This window comes from Cataglyphis hispanica, chromosome 8 (assembly GCF_021464435.1).
Source record: "Cataglyphis hispanica isolate Lineage 1 chromosome 8, ULB_Chis1_1.0, whole genome shotgun sequence".
NCBI classification, from domain to species: Eukaryota; Metazoa; Arthropoda; class Insecta; order Hymenoptera; family Formicidae; genus Cataglyphis; species Cataglyphis hispanica.
In genome coordinates, this window is record NC_065961.1 from 7,432,423 (window position 1) to 7,446,678 (window position 14,256).

The 14,256-nt window shown below is 28.6% G+C and overlaps 5 protein-coding genes across 9 annotated transcripts; 2 read left to right on the forward strand and 3 right to left on the reverse strand.

Annotated features, from left to right (window-relative positions):
- Positions 1-152: 152 nt before the first annotated feature.
- LOC126851565 (elongation factor 1-gamma) lies at positions 153-3,042 on the reverse strand. The gene is made up of 8 exons (XM_050595661.1): positions 2,945-3,042; positions 2,664-2,813; positions 2,023-2,086; positions 1,801-1,943; positions 1,202-1,504; positions 758-1,099; positions 527-679; positions 153-439 (listed from the first exon to the last, which is right to left on the reverse strand). Exons 1-8 carry the CDS (start codon positions 2,954-2,956, stop codon positions 284-286), a joined length of 1,323 nt encoding a protein of 440 aa, XP_050451618.1. The 5' UTR covers positions 2,957-3,042; the 3' UTR covers positions 153-283.
- A 283-nt stretch (positions 3,043-3,325) lies between these two features.
- Positions 3,326-4,586, forward strand: LOC126851577 (26S proteasome non-ATPase regulatory subunit 8). The gene is made up of 3 exons (XM_050595686.1): positions 3,326-3,492; positions 3,749-3,821; positions 3,897-4,586. The coding sequence occupies exons 1-3, from the start codon at positions 3,385-3,387 to the stop codon at positions 4,514-4,516; spliced, it is 801 nt and encodes a 266-aa protein (XP_050451643.1). The 5' UTR covers positions 3,326-3,384; the 3' UTR covers positions 4,517-4,586.
- Positions 4,587-4,908: 322 nt separating this feature from the next.
- On the forward strand, positions 4,909-7,328 carry LOC126851575 (mannose-1-phosphate guanyltransferase beta). Its single transcript, XM_050595683.1, has 6 exons — positions 4,909-5,251; positions 5,530-5,693; positions 5,797-6,190; positions 6,290-6,451; positions 6,539-6,770; positions 6,854-7,328. The coding sequence occupies exons 2-6, from the start codon at positions 5,541-5,543 to the stop codon at positions 7,020-7,022; spliced, it is 1,110 nt and encodes a 369-aa protein (XP_050451640.1). The 5' UTR covers positions 4,909-5,251; positions 5,530-5,540; the 3' UTR covers positions 7,023-7,328.
- On the reverse strand, positions 6,560-10,506 carry LOC126851542 (uncharacterized). Of its 2 annotated transcripts, none has more exons than XM_050595628.1 (10): positions 9,880-10,506; positions 9,407-9,623; positions 8,973-9,262; positions 8,774-8,910; positions 8,472-8,688; positions 8,071-8,378; positions 7,820-7,987; positions 7,587-7,723; positions 7,339-7,500; positions 6,560-6,707 (listed from the first exon to the last, which is right to left on the reverse strand). In XM_050595628.1, exons 1-9 carry the CDS (start codon positions 10,117-10,119, stop codon positions 7,358-7,360), a joined length of 1,857 nt encoding a protein of 618 aa, XP_050451585.1. In that variant the 5' UTR covers positions 10,120-10,506; the 3' UTR covers positions 6,560-6,707; positions 7,339-7,357. The 2 variants fall into 2 exon arrangements, with proteins under 2 accessions (XP_050451585.1, XP_050451584.1); XM_050595627.1 differs by having other exon boundaries at positions 7,578-7,723.
- Positions 10,507-10,809: 303 nt separating this feature from the next.
- On the reverse strand, positions 10,810-13,697 carry LOC126851551 (uncharacterized). 4 transcript variants are annotated; one of them, XM_050595639.1, is made up of 9 exons: positions 13,507-13,697; positions 13,340-13,410; positions 13,097-13,236; positions 12,871-12,964; positions 12,719-12,765; positions 12,321-12,631; positions 11,978-12,231; positions 11,770-11,889; positions 10,810-11,676 (listed from the first exon to the last, which is right to left on the reverse strand). In XM_050595639.1, the coding sequence occupies exons 1-9, from the start codon at positions 13,576-13,578 to the stop codon at positions 11,268-11,270; spliced, it is 1,518 nt and encodes a 505-aa protein (XP_050451596.1). In that variant the 5' UTR covers positions 13,579-13,697; the 3' UTR covers positions 10,810-11,267. The 4 variants fall into 4 exon arrangements, with proteins under 4 accessions (XP_050451596.1, XP_050451595.1, XP_050451598.1 ...); XM_050595638.1 differs by having other exon boundaries at positions 10,810-11,889; XM_050595641.1 differs by lacking the exons at positions 13,097-13,236; positions 13,340-13,410 and having other exon boundaries at positions 10,810-11,889; positions 13,507-13,599.
- Between the last annotated feature and the right edge of the window lie 559 nt (positions 13,698-14,256).

Consider the following 14,256-nt stretch of genomic DNA (forward strand, 5'->3'; position numbering starts at 1 on the left):
ATTTGTCCACTAAAAAATCTTTTTTTTTTTTTAATTATAGAAAATATATTATAAGAAATGTATATGTATGTATATATATAATGTATATAATACACACACACACACACACAAAGATTTTATTTGATATGGAGATCAAGAGAAAGGAACATATATAGGAGAGATTCTGAATATCAGTTTATTCTATTAGGATTTTTATGAAGGACATATGTAAACTTTTGATATTTTATCGTTTCCTTCGGTTTATTTCATGCAAATAGGGTTTATTTGATGCATATGGCAACATTTACTTGAAAATTTTTCCTTGATTGAATTTCCGTCCTTCTTTGTCTGTGCCAGTCCAACTGAGATATTGCTTGACCAATTCTTTTGTTTCTTCTTTTGATGGGTCCAGTTTCGTCCAATTATAAGATTCATAATCCACTTGCCAATCTGGACTTAACTATAGAAAATAAATAAAAAATATATATAAATACATAAATTTTATTTATAAATATTTTATATATTCATTCAAATGTGTAACACTTGCTGTAAAAACAAGGTCCTGTCCACGCCAGATCCAAATGCCACTGATAGTATTGTCATTGTCTTCTCCAAATATACAGGCACTGGCAAATGCACCTTTTCTCAACGAATCTAATCGTTGATACATACCACTAATTAAATTACAGGACATGAAAACCTGCATGAATAAGAAGCATGTGTTAATGATAAGATATTCAATGCTTTTTTAATATTAGCGAAAAGAGTATCTACATACTTTAGTTAATTCATTGTTGTACTTATATTCACTAAGCCAAATACTATAATTTTCTGGGTCAAACTTTTGCCAAAAGTAAGGAATAGATTTAGATTCATCTTCATTAGAGTAAAAACGTTTAAAATCATCCAGATCGAAGTTGCTTTTAGGCATTGAAGCAAATGGATTTTTCTTTTTCGGTTCGGCAGCTAAAGCTTCGTCTGTTGCATCAGCTTCATCTTCTACTGCTGCCTTATCTACCGAGGCTTTAGATTCTTTCTTTGACTCTTTGGATTCCTTCGATTCCTTCGCCTCTTTAGTCTCCTTCTTAGATTCTTTCTCTTTTTTTTCTTTTTTTGAACTCTAAGTAAAACAATAAAGACAATTTACAATGTTTAAATTTTTTTCTCTCTTTTTCCTATATTTATATAACATCATTATATATATTTTTATTAAAATACTAACCTTTCCCTGAGTTTCTGCAAACTTCTTAGGATCATATTCAATAGTTTTATCCGCCAATTTGAAGGCACCAATTACAGCAATAGATTCAGGTTGATAGATAACGGTTTGGAACCATCGATTTACATTCATGTAAGGCTTACGCAGCTCTGGCTCAAGAATATACTGATATAAGTGTAGCAATGTCATAGCTACGCAAATATCTGCCAGAGTTAATCGTTCTCCCACTAAATAAGTCCGTGTAAGTAAATGCGAATTCAGAGCAGTGAGTGCTTTGTTTATATCTTCCTTAGCATGCTCAACAGTCTATGTAACAGCAATCATATAAATTTAATTAGCTATATTAAAACTGTATTATGGTAATTTTTAGTAATATTTGATAATTAGTATTATCGTATAAAAATAAACTTGATATTATAAAATGTATGAAATATTGTAAAAGCATATGCATGCATCGCATATGCATATAAGCCCAATACACACAGATTTAATCTACCTCTTTGAGTTACAAAGAATGGCTATAAAATTTCGCCAATTTTGCCTTTGTAGGAGGATACATATAAATTATATATGCAAAACCAAATAAAAGATGCAATTATTACCTGCTTGTGGTACGGCATTATTCCGAGTAGGGGAAATACCCAAGCACAACTAGCAGGAAGAATTTCAGAATCGGCAAAGCCAAGCCATTGGATAATCAATGCGCGATCAATATCAGTTTTTCCCCTCAGCTGTTCATTAGCCACTGTAAATAAGAAATAAAAAATTATATTGAAAGCAATAGATAAATAGATCAAAATAATTCTTTTTCAAAGAGGTCTTACCATAATAAGCAATTGCATTGCTTTCTGTAAGATATTTTCCATCAGTTGTTTCAAATGCTGGAACCTTAAAAATTATACATATTACAATAATTCCAATTGCTACAATAACTCCTATAGATTTTACATAATTGAGATAATATTTGAGAATATAATTGTTTCTTTATAGAACAATATCATTATGTAGCAAAATTCCTTTACAGTCTCTTACTCTAATTATGCGCATAAAAATAATACATTATACATTTGTTCTAATATGGTTACATGATCATATATTTATGTAAAATTAAAAATTATTTATTATTATATTATTCTACCATATCATAAATCCAAATAATCTTTCTAAATCTAATAAATCTTTCTTAATCTAAATAAGTTTTTTATCATATATGAATAATTAATTGAAAAATCATGTCAATGTGATACCATATGAATCGCCAAATGTCTGTATATAAAACTTTAATGATAATTGTAAAAACGATATAACATACTTAACAAACGAGCATTCTTTAAATAATGTAATTTAGTCATAAAATAAAAAAGTATTTTGTAACTTTTCTCATTATGCGTAAGAGGAAAAGCGTATCATCAACTGTATTGCAAACAGAAATTTTTCCGAAAGAGATTAAAACCGTCCGACTTACCTTTCCCAGTGGAAACTTTTTCAAAAACGCCTCGGTCTTATTGGTCTCGCCGAAGACGAAATCCTCGGCGACTTTGACTTGAGCACCGGAGAATTGTGCCGCTATTAGGGCCTTGTAGGCACGGAAATTTTCCGGGTACGTATATAAAGTCTGAAAGAAAAAATCCACAATGTAATAAATGATACATCATATCAAGATTCATTTTACGATAATCTGACGCCGACATCGGCGCGTCACGATGAAGATGTCGACCGGTAAAGTGCCGCGTGAAAGCCACTTACTCCGGACGCCATTGTATCCAGTCACAGGAAAAGGAAGCAATGTTCGCATTAGGAACCGGCTGTACGCGCATGTGTGCTCTTGCGCAGACGCGGCGACGCAGTTCTGCGCACGCATGGAGACTTTCCTCGTGTTCCAATATTACTGCGTTTACTGTCAGTACTGAAAATCTATAGGTTATGTAACGTGAACGAATGGTGTTTTCGAAAAAATGAGCAATGTTGAAAAAAAACAATTATCAAATAATCGATTATCAAAAATAATTATTTTCCATCGAATTTATCTCAAATGTGAAACGTGTGTTGTGATGCGCAGAGCGTTCTGCGCATCACGTGTGTACGGTTCATGCTTGGTGCGTTATCCTCTCTACCGAGCTTGTGAACCGAGACGATTCGACGATTGCGTGTCTCAGATATTTGATTGTTCCACGGCGAAATTAAAAATGGCTGCCCTCAAGGATGTTGTTTCCTTGTATCAGAATTTAAAACGCGAGTGGACAAAAACTCCGTGTAATTTGAAGAAATGCAGCGAATTGCTCAATCAATTGAAGGTAATTTACATGTTTTATTTATGAAATGTCGAGCAAAATAATCGCTGACAAAAATATCTCATCATAACCTCAACGTATTTATGGATTGTCAAAATGAATTGTCATCGTTTACTCGTTTTTCGAATTTCAGTGATTATTTCATTATTATGTTTGACATTCCGGCTTTTAGATATTTGCATATATATAAAGTTTTCATAATTATCGTATATAATATTAACAATTAAATATTTGATAATTATTTGTATATTCTATGCAGGTCGGTCTCACACATCTAATGTTTCTCCCGACGTCAAACAGCACGGCCAGTCAAAATGAATTACTAATTGCCAGTATGTATTGTTCAAAAAATTTCACAATTATATATATCAAATATAATATTAATATTCATTTTGTATCTATCATAGGAGATATATTGGAAATTGGAGCGCAATGGAGTATTGCCGCCGAAGATATACCTTCCTTCGAGCGATACATGGCACAGCTCAAATGCTATTATTTCGATTACAAATCCGGTTTAATGGAATCAGCGTATAAGTATCAGCTTCTTGGTCTGAATCTCCTGTTTCTGTTGTCGCAAAATCGCGTCGCTGAATTTCACACAGAACTCGAACTCCTGCCATCCGATCAGATACAATCCAATGTCTACATAAGGCATCCTTTAAGTCTGGAGCAATACTTGATGGAGGGTTCATACAACAAGATTTTCCTGGCCAAGGGCAACGTGCCTGCCGCATCCTACAATTTTTTCATAGACATTTTATTGAATACTGTTCGCGATGAGATCGGTGCATGTATGGAAAGCGCGTATGACAAGATCTCTATTCAGGATGCTGCGAGGATGCTCAACTTAAACACGGAGAAAGACATAAAGGCGTTTGCCGCCAAGAAAAATTGGAACCTGTCCAAGGATGGTTATTTTTATTTTACCACAACCAATGAGAAAAAGTCCGAGGAGCCTATCCCGAGCTCTGAATTAGCAACGCTTGCTATAGACTATGCCAGAGAACTGGAGATGATTGTTTAAGACTTATGCACACAAATTTGTCTTTGTATTTTATATTTAAATAAACTATTGCTCTTGTAAAGGAATAGAATTTCTTTTTTCTTTTGTAATATACAAATTCAAAATAAAGAGACATGTGTTCAAAAATTTCTTTTCTCTTTTGTAGATAAATATATATTAAATGTTGAGTTAAATCATATTTTGTTTGCAATGTCACATTTGCTAACATTATCTTAATGGACAATTAAAAATATTATATTACATTATCAATTTAATAATTACATAGAAAAAATATTTTTGAAATCTCTTTAGATAGATAATTTATAAATCAATCTTATAGTGAAAACATTCATACATAAAATCTTTTTGCCATCTAACCTCTAATAACAAAAGTATGATACCCTCATGTCAACAATGACAGTGTGATAGGCGAGCACTGACAGGTGGAAACATGGCGTCTAGTGATATTGTTGGAAAATTAATTAGCCTCCACAAAGATTCGTAAAACAAATAATGTAATCATTATGTATAAGGAATATGATTGTTGTAGTAATTTATTTTTCCTCGTGCTGATTGTGAAATATCGCGAAAGTTATTGCTATCATATGTAATCATATATGATAGTCCGTGCTACTATAATCACGAATATATCCGTGAACTCATAGCGCGCTTTCCTCAATTACAAGCACGTCTTACGTGGCAATAGTTATCGCATAAAGATACCGCATTGCTTTGTTAACAAGACGTGCGTTGTACGTAAGTAACATTGCATGTATCCGATAAAAAATAATAAATAATACTATGTAAGATTATTATTATTTATACTATCTATATTAAACAATTTAGTAATATATATAATGAAATAATAATAAATAAATGTATAATTTGCAGTAAAGCAGAATAAAAACATAAAAAGATAATAAAGTAATTTAATAAGAAATGATATAATATACAATATTAATATCAAAAATATGAAATTAGTTTTTATTGTCAGAGCACAAATTACCTCTCTTTCTCTATTGTAACTGTTACAGGATTTTTAGGGATGCATGAAAAGAGGAAAAAGTTACAAACCATGCGTGCTTTAATACTTGTAGGTGGCTATGGAACTAGATTGCGACCTCTTACTTTAAGTAGACCTAAACCACTTGTTGAATTTGCAAATAAACCGATGCTTCTACATCAGATCGAAGCACTGGTATATAAATATTTGTCATTTGACAATTGATTAATTTATCAAAGTTTGTGAAAATATAATTTTCATTATTTCTAAGTATATTTTTTTGAATTAATATTTTTAGGTACAAACAAATGTAACGGAAGTGATATTGGCTGTCTCCTATCGAGCACAGCAAATGGAAGAAGAGTTGGTTCATGAAGCAAAGAAATTGGGAGTAAAACTTATCTTCTCTCATGAACCGGAACCGTTGGGTACTGCTGGGCCGCTTGCGCTCGCGCGTGAATATTTATGTGCCAGTGATGATCCGTTTTTCGTTTTGAACTCTGATATTATTTGTGATTTTCCCTTTAAACAGCTTCTCGAGTTTCATGAGAATCATGGTAAAGAGGGAACAATAATTGTCACTAAAGTAGAGGAGCCATCAAAATATGGAGTAGTTGTATACAAAGAAGATGGAAAAATTGAGAGTTTTATCGAAAAACCGCAAGAGTTTATATCTAATAAAATTAATGCAGGTATGATAATGAAAATATCAAGACTTGTGTAGAAAAATCTTATGGATTGTAGGCACATTTGTATAATATAAAAAAATAAATTATTTTGACAAAATGCAGGCATGTACATCTTAAATCCAAGTGTATTGAACAGAATAGAATTGAAACCTACCAGCATTGAAAAAGAAGTCTTTCCAAACATGGCTCAGGATGGAGAATTATATGCAATGGAATTGCCAGGCTTCTGGATGGATGTAGGACAACCTAAAGACTTTCTTACAGGTATTTATACATTACTTATATACAAGTTAACTTGTTTGTTTACATCTAATATATTTATCTATATAATCTATTTATAATTTTATTCAGGAATGTCTATGTACCTTGCTTCGTTAAGGCAAAAGCATCCCGAACAGCTTTATTCTGGACCAGGCATAGTGGGGAATGTCTTAATAGATCCGACAGCTACAATTGGGAAGGATTGCAGAATTGGTCCCAATGTCACGATTGGACCTGATGTCACTTTGGCTGATGGATGCTGTATTAAACGAAGCACAATTCTTAAGGCAGCTGTGATAAAAGAGCATGCATGGCTTGATGGGCAAGTATTAATTATATTATGTGTATGTACAAGATTTTCATGTATGATATTAATATCAAACTAATTAACAATTATTTAAACAGATGTATAGTTGGATGGAGAAGTGTCGTAGGACGATGGGTGCGAATGGAAGGTACAACTGTACTAGGGGAAGATGTTATTGTGAAGGATGAATTATATATTAATGGTGGACAAGTTTTGCCACATAAAAGCATTTCCACTTCTGTACCAGAACCACAGATTATTATGTGACCAAAGAGTGTAATCTATGCTCGCGAATCTTTGAAGGCAATACTAATTGGCCAAGACATATATATGTTGAAAAAATTTTTTAACAATTTTTAAAAATACTTGAATGTATAATATTTTCTATACGTTGTTATTATTTTTATATATTGCATCTTTAAAATCGCGTCTTTAAAATATTTTCGCATTTAAACATAAAAAAATACAGATTTTGCTTTATAAATAATCAAAATAAAATTCTTTTATCTTCTAAAACACAATCACTTTTGTATACGATGTAGAAAAAAAATTAGCTTACATCAATATCATAAAAAAAATATACCTGCAATATTAGGAAGAATTTAAACTATTTTCATTGGTAAGCCTCGCACTATTATTGCAGCTGCTGTCATATAATGAGAGCACTTATTTTTAGATTTTGCCACTGCCCGTAACATTTCTGACTCCGTTTCCATTTTGTCCTTTTCTGTTTTCTTCGTAAATTCTAAAAAATTTCATTATAAAAAATTATCAAATATTGAACAGAAAACATAAAAGTGATTTTTATCTTTTAATACTAACTTAAAGTACCAGAATTCCAATTATCTATATCTACATCAGCCCATGATCTCTCAGACGTTGAAGGAACCCAATTACTCATAAAATGTGCAGTCATTTTATCAATATCAAAATCTGTTACTTCCCACAACATACCTAAAAGACAAGGACTGAAAATAAAATTAATTTATACAATTTTTTACTTATAAATTTAAAACAAAATTTTTACACATGATACAGAAATAAACAATATATATCCTTTTTACCTGCATGCTATTAAATATTGATTTGAAATACCAAAAGGCGGATATCTTCCGCCTATCATAAATAATTTTACACTACTACATCCAAATAATAAAACAGTAGATCTCACTCTCATTCTTTCAATATTTTCTCCTGGTAAATATTCTATGCCACTGCCATGGCCAGTATACCTATAAGAAAAAGAAAGTAGATACAATTAAACTAATAGTCTATAATAATAACACTGGTATATATAGAAAAATAATTTTCATACATTAAAATATCATGATTTATCAATGCGTCTTCAAAAATTTCTTCGCTAGGTTCTGTGTTGTAAGTTTTCCATTCTGGCAGCCAAAAGTCCATAAAAAGCTTTATGCGTTTTTCCATTTTATTCAAATTGCCCGACGGATTGACCATACAGATTCCCATATCTTCTTTGGCTTTAATTATTTTACAACCTTCTATTATAGTATCTTCATGTTCTTTAAATAATGCATATGCCACATGTAAAGAAGGGAAACGAGTAACAGGATGATTCTTAATAATTTCCATAGCTTCAAATGCTATATAATCCATATGCTTAAGACAAAAATAAAACGAATTGTTATACAAAACAGAAATTTATAGATTCATATATAATTATTTTTCGACACAATATTGTATACTTCTTACCTCGTCGATAATTAAAACTAACGTCTTTCGCTTTGCGCTTTCTAATTTTTGTACATATACTAACTTTCCATAAATAGACAAAATAATGTTATTTGCAAGCTTTTCATAGTCAGGAAGTAAAAATTTCACTGCACGCGCTATTTCCTCATGCGTAAGAAAACATGAGCATGTGAGTATCTTTCTCAGAAGCCATCTACATCGCTTTGATATTTCAATGCTAAAATAGCACAATAACAAAAATCAAGATACACAAATAATATACTGCAATAGGCTTTAAATAATAACTATTAAATGTTACTAACAAAGGTTTGAAATCCGATATCAATTTATCCAACATTTGATGCAACTCATCTACAATTTCTAAATTTTCAATAGGATCAGCCATAAATAGTATTCTCCATTCACGCAGCCACATGTTCTCCAATGCATTTATAGCTGTCTGTAATTAAATGTCTTAAATTTTTCTTATTAAAAAGCATAATGGTTTAAATTCATGTTTACCTTCATTTTGTTGTTTTGATCTGCACGCATCATCCAATATTGCTTGGGATTTGCATAAGTGGCTCGTAACTCATATGTATTGTTACCTAATAATTTCTTAATTTCTTCACAGATATCATAGGATACTTCTGTTGCAGGTCTTGGTAAAGTTATACACAAAGGTTCTATGTCAAATGGCCCTGTGGGCAATATTGTAATATGTATATCATGCATTACAGTAGATGTACATTTTTCATGCCTTAATACATTTGAAGATTCATATTGGGCAGTAACCTGAATCATATACCACTCTGTGGATAGAGAATCAGAAAGATATAACAAATTTCTATATATTGTATGTATATATATATGTATATGTATATGTATATATATATATATATATATATATATATATATATATATATATAGTAAAATGAAAAAAAAAATATAAATACCTTTTGGTAGTTCTGAGAGCTTTGATTTTAGTGATTCATTATTGTCTACAAATTTAGTTTCAAACTTTACATATGTTGGTTTCAAGCCATATATTTGAGGTTTATCTCTTAGAGATTCATACATTTGTGATTTCTGATACCTATTTAAAATGTGTTGTCGAAGTATTACTGCATGTGATTCAACCAAATGATGAATGGCTGTGACTTCATCTCCAATCTAAAAAGATACATGTATAACTGATATTAATATTATTGCAAAATATTCTGATCATTATTAAGATAAATTACTATATATATATGTATGTATGTATATATATATATATATATATATATATATATATATATATAATAATAATATATTTTTAAAGTGATTATATATATTTACTATATATAAAGAATTATATATATTTTATAAAACAATTTTTATTCATTTTATCATATATAAACCCTAATTAAATTAAAGATTTAATTACCTCTAAATTACAAATTGCCAACATTTTATTCAAATTAGCATATTCAATACTTCCTACATAATTGCATCGTCCATCCGCAAGTAATTTTTCTGCTTTACTTTTGATTTCTTCTAACTTTTCTCTTTCGATTTTCTTTTGTGATTTTTTCAGCTCATTCACTTTCGATTCATTTTCTATATTATATTTATCAGGATGACATTTGCGCAAAATTCGCATAATTTTGTCAGTAATTAAACTCATATCACGCGAAAATAATTAGAAAAGAGTTTGTAGAAAGTTAAAAATTATATATATTATACAATACTCGTTTTGTTTACTATTCTTCCATGTACCTTCCACCAATTTCTTTTATTTTTATGAAATAATACACACTCTCGTATATATATCACGTTATATATCACATCATACAATGCGATCTGTATTATAAATATCTAAAATGCTATTATCTTCAGTAATAACACTTTAATATTAGATTAAGTTCTATTATGTATGCAATTGTAATTAATTAAATATTATATTAAGATAAACAAGTTTATAATTAATTAAATACACACGATTCAGATATTTGCATCACTATGCAAGTTTTAAGTTTTAAGTTAAATCGGCAGTTAATTATAATACCACACAATGCGCTTTGAAAGTTACGAATACACATCTAGTGACAAATGTAATTTCACTATGAGATCTTTTCAGCAAAAAACATACAATTAACATAGACACAGTGCGATTGAACATAACTACTCTTATCGATGCCTAGACTAATCAGCAATTGACCAATCAAAAAATCATATTTTCACGTAGCCAATAGGCATTGTATCCAATTGATATATTCTCTCACAGAATATGTTTCGTCTATGTATTTGATATGTCCTATGACATATCAAATATCGCGGTCTCCGTTCCATTTTTTTTTCAAATGGTGAACGAAGATGGAGACAGTAAACAATATGTGTTTCGTGAATATCAGTTAAGTTTAAAGTTATTTTCGAATAAAAAAGCTATTCGTACATCGATTTACATTTATGCTAAATTTTAATTGAACATTATTAATCGTGATATATGTAAAGTATAGGATTAAAACAAATTATACAATACTAATCTAATATCAACATACATTATAATTTTGACATTTTTATAATCAACACAATCTGACATTTATAATGATAAATATAACATATAATCTATTATCCTTATAACATTAAGTTAGGGAGCATGCCATAATATAAAAATTGGCGGAAAAAGTTATTTGATTTTATAATTTTATTTAAAAAAGTTAATTGAAAGAAATTGTATTTTTGTAATTATAATAAATATATACATGTTTATACTTAAGTTTATATCTATATAAATTCATCATAAATATTAGAACACATGCCATATTACTAAAATTATTTATGAGGAATTATAATATGCTTCATTATAGTAAGACAATTGTATGTATTATGATCTACTGAGGAAGTATTATTATTAATGATATCATATCTAAAATCAGTGTTTTGACTTGACAAAAGATTTATAACACCTGGAGGTACTCCAGATATTTTAAACATATCACAATATGGTGCCAAAGTACACAAATCTGGGTCACATATGACAATGACAGAATTGCCAATAATTAAACTTTGCGTTAATTCACGAAACAAAGTGATTTCATCTTTCTCCTTAAGAATAATAGTGCCTTGTGGCTTACGAATTTTTATTACTTCAAATCTTTCATTTTGATAGCATTGTACTAGACTTCCATCAATGTATGACAACTTTATCCATTGTGATATCACTGAAGCCAATGGAAGTTTACTAAAAAAGGATATAATCAAAAAAAGAGTATAAGACAAAATAAACACATACAAATATGCGAGAAATAAGATATTATAGGATGATTTAACATACCCATTGCATTCTAATGTGGATGCAAAATTAGATAATATTTTCATTCTAGATTTACTAGACATAGTATTCCAAATTTCGAATCCAGTTGTAGCTGAATCAATGCACTTCAAAATATCTTCGCTAAATAAATTAAATGATTACAAATTCAAATATAATGTTAAACTATTTTAATTAAAAAATTATATAAATAAGATTTTTGTATTTGTACCATGTTGCATTTGCCAACAAAATGTTATTATGTACCCAATATGTATATTTAATAGGTATTTGCCATATGCCATTATAAAACAGATTATATGTTAAACCTTTATGATCTGTTGGAATTATTGGATTTAAACATGTATGCTCATTCAATTGAGATAAATTGAAAGATATATCTAATGATTTAAGATTTACATTTGCATATGGAATTATGACACCAGGACAAAAATCCATGTGTGTATTTATAAATACAATATGTTGCTGTTAAAAAGAAACATTGTTTTAATAGCTCAATTTGGAAATATATGTTATAGAAAGGCATATTATGTTATATAATTTTAATGATGTACATTTAAGGTTTCTGCTAAGTTTTTTGCAGCTGTAACATCTTCTGACCATATGGATAGTATATTCATTTCAGATACTATCTCTATATGACATTTGAATGTATGAAATGTAAATAATTCTTGCTTTGATTGAAATATATAAATGGGAATATCCAAATACCCGAAACATTTCTTAACATGCCATTTAAAAGTCTGTGCTATTGATTCTTGAACCCAAATTTTATGTAAATTATACGTAATGCTTTTAAGCTTCAAGCAATCAATAACTGCATACAAGTCTGAGTCTTCGAAAAGTATCATTTCAAAATGTTGTACTATATAAATATTGAAGTAATTAATTGTAAGAAAAAGATATAATTTTATATATAAATTATATAAGTATATATAAGTATTTTCCTTACGTAAGTGTTTTTTGTAACTCTTGTATACCTCCATTTGATCTTTCGGACTAAAAATAAAATATCGATAATATAAATTTTAATATAATAATAATTAATTATATATTAATCAAATAATATAATAGAGTATAGGAATTTTTACAAAGAATAATTACATGATGGCAAATTGCAAAAATAGTTCTACTGCATTATCTATACACATGCTGTTGATTGTAAACATTATTGACATACTTGGCGATATATTTTCATCTGTAGTTATTAAAAGAATTTCATATATAAATATATATAAAGTAAAATTATTTAATTTAAAAGGACACGAATAACATGTAATATTAATATATTTATTAAAATTATAATTGCAAAGATATTATTAATGCATACCACTGCATTTTAAATCAAGCATAAAACTTGCAGCAAAATGATAAAGATAATCAAGGAGAGAAGTAATTATATCTACATGTTCACAAATTGACTTAAAAAGATTCAAATGCTTTTCTATTAATGATGCTGCGTGAAAAAATCTATAAGCATGAAAAATTAGATATAAATGTGACAAAAATAAAAACTACACTTTTTTTACACTTTTATCACATATTTATAGCTTAAATTTAAATATCTATTTACCTATGTGACGATTTGTCAGTTTTCTCAAAATTTAATTCGTTACATAAACGGAATATTTTTTCTACTTTTTCCTAAAAAAATATGTAAAAGAGATAGTAATAAACAATAATAAACAGTATATATATATATATATATATATATATATATATATATATATTTATACTCACGCTTTCCGTGTTATTTTTATCATATTCTAAATTAGTATAATATTTATTTATAATTTTTACACGATTATGCATGATTATTAATTTGACTTAAACACTAGTTTATAAAACGAGATTAGAGAGAAAGAATTACACATGTATATGTATTTACGAGAGATCGGTTATTACCTTTGCATAATGTTTGTAAATACAAAATGTAGACAACCTTGTGTTTATGCAAAAAAATTATATGTATTGATACAGAACCACAGTGATAATATGAAACATTTTAATGCTATATAATGCTTAATAACATTTTTATAATACTATTAAAATAAAAATTGAAAGAAAATTGAAAAAAGAAGAATGTAACGAGAGTTTATATTACGGAGAGACACACAAACATCCACCTTTTTAATTATCTTATATATAAAATTTCTTAAGAAATAACAGATTCATTTTTCTACATTTATTTAAATTCTTCTTATGCGCGCGTTTTTTTTTACTATTCTATTATTCAAAATATTTTATTTTTGTTAAAACAAATTTATATTATTAGTGACATTAAAGTTAAATATGATAGAATAATATAACTTGAAATTTCTTTTATATACATATTTAATGCCTTTCTGATCTTTGGTTTAAAAATCAGAAAATTAGAAATGTCTTGTGTCTAGAGCATTTATTGTAAATATTATATGTTTTTATTTTGTAAATTTGTTTAATCTTTTTTTTTAATTGATTAATATTATAATTATGTGTGGTATTTAATTA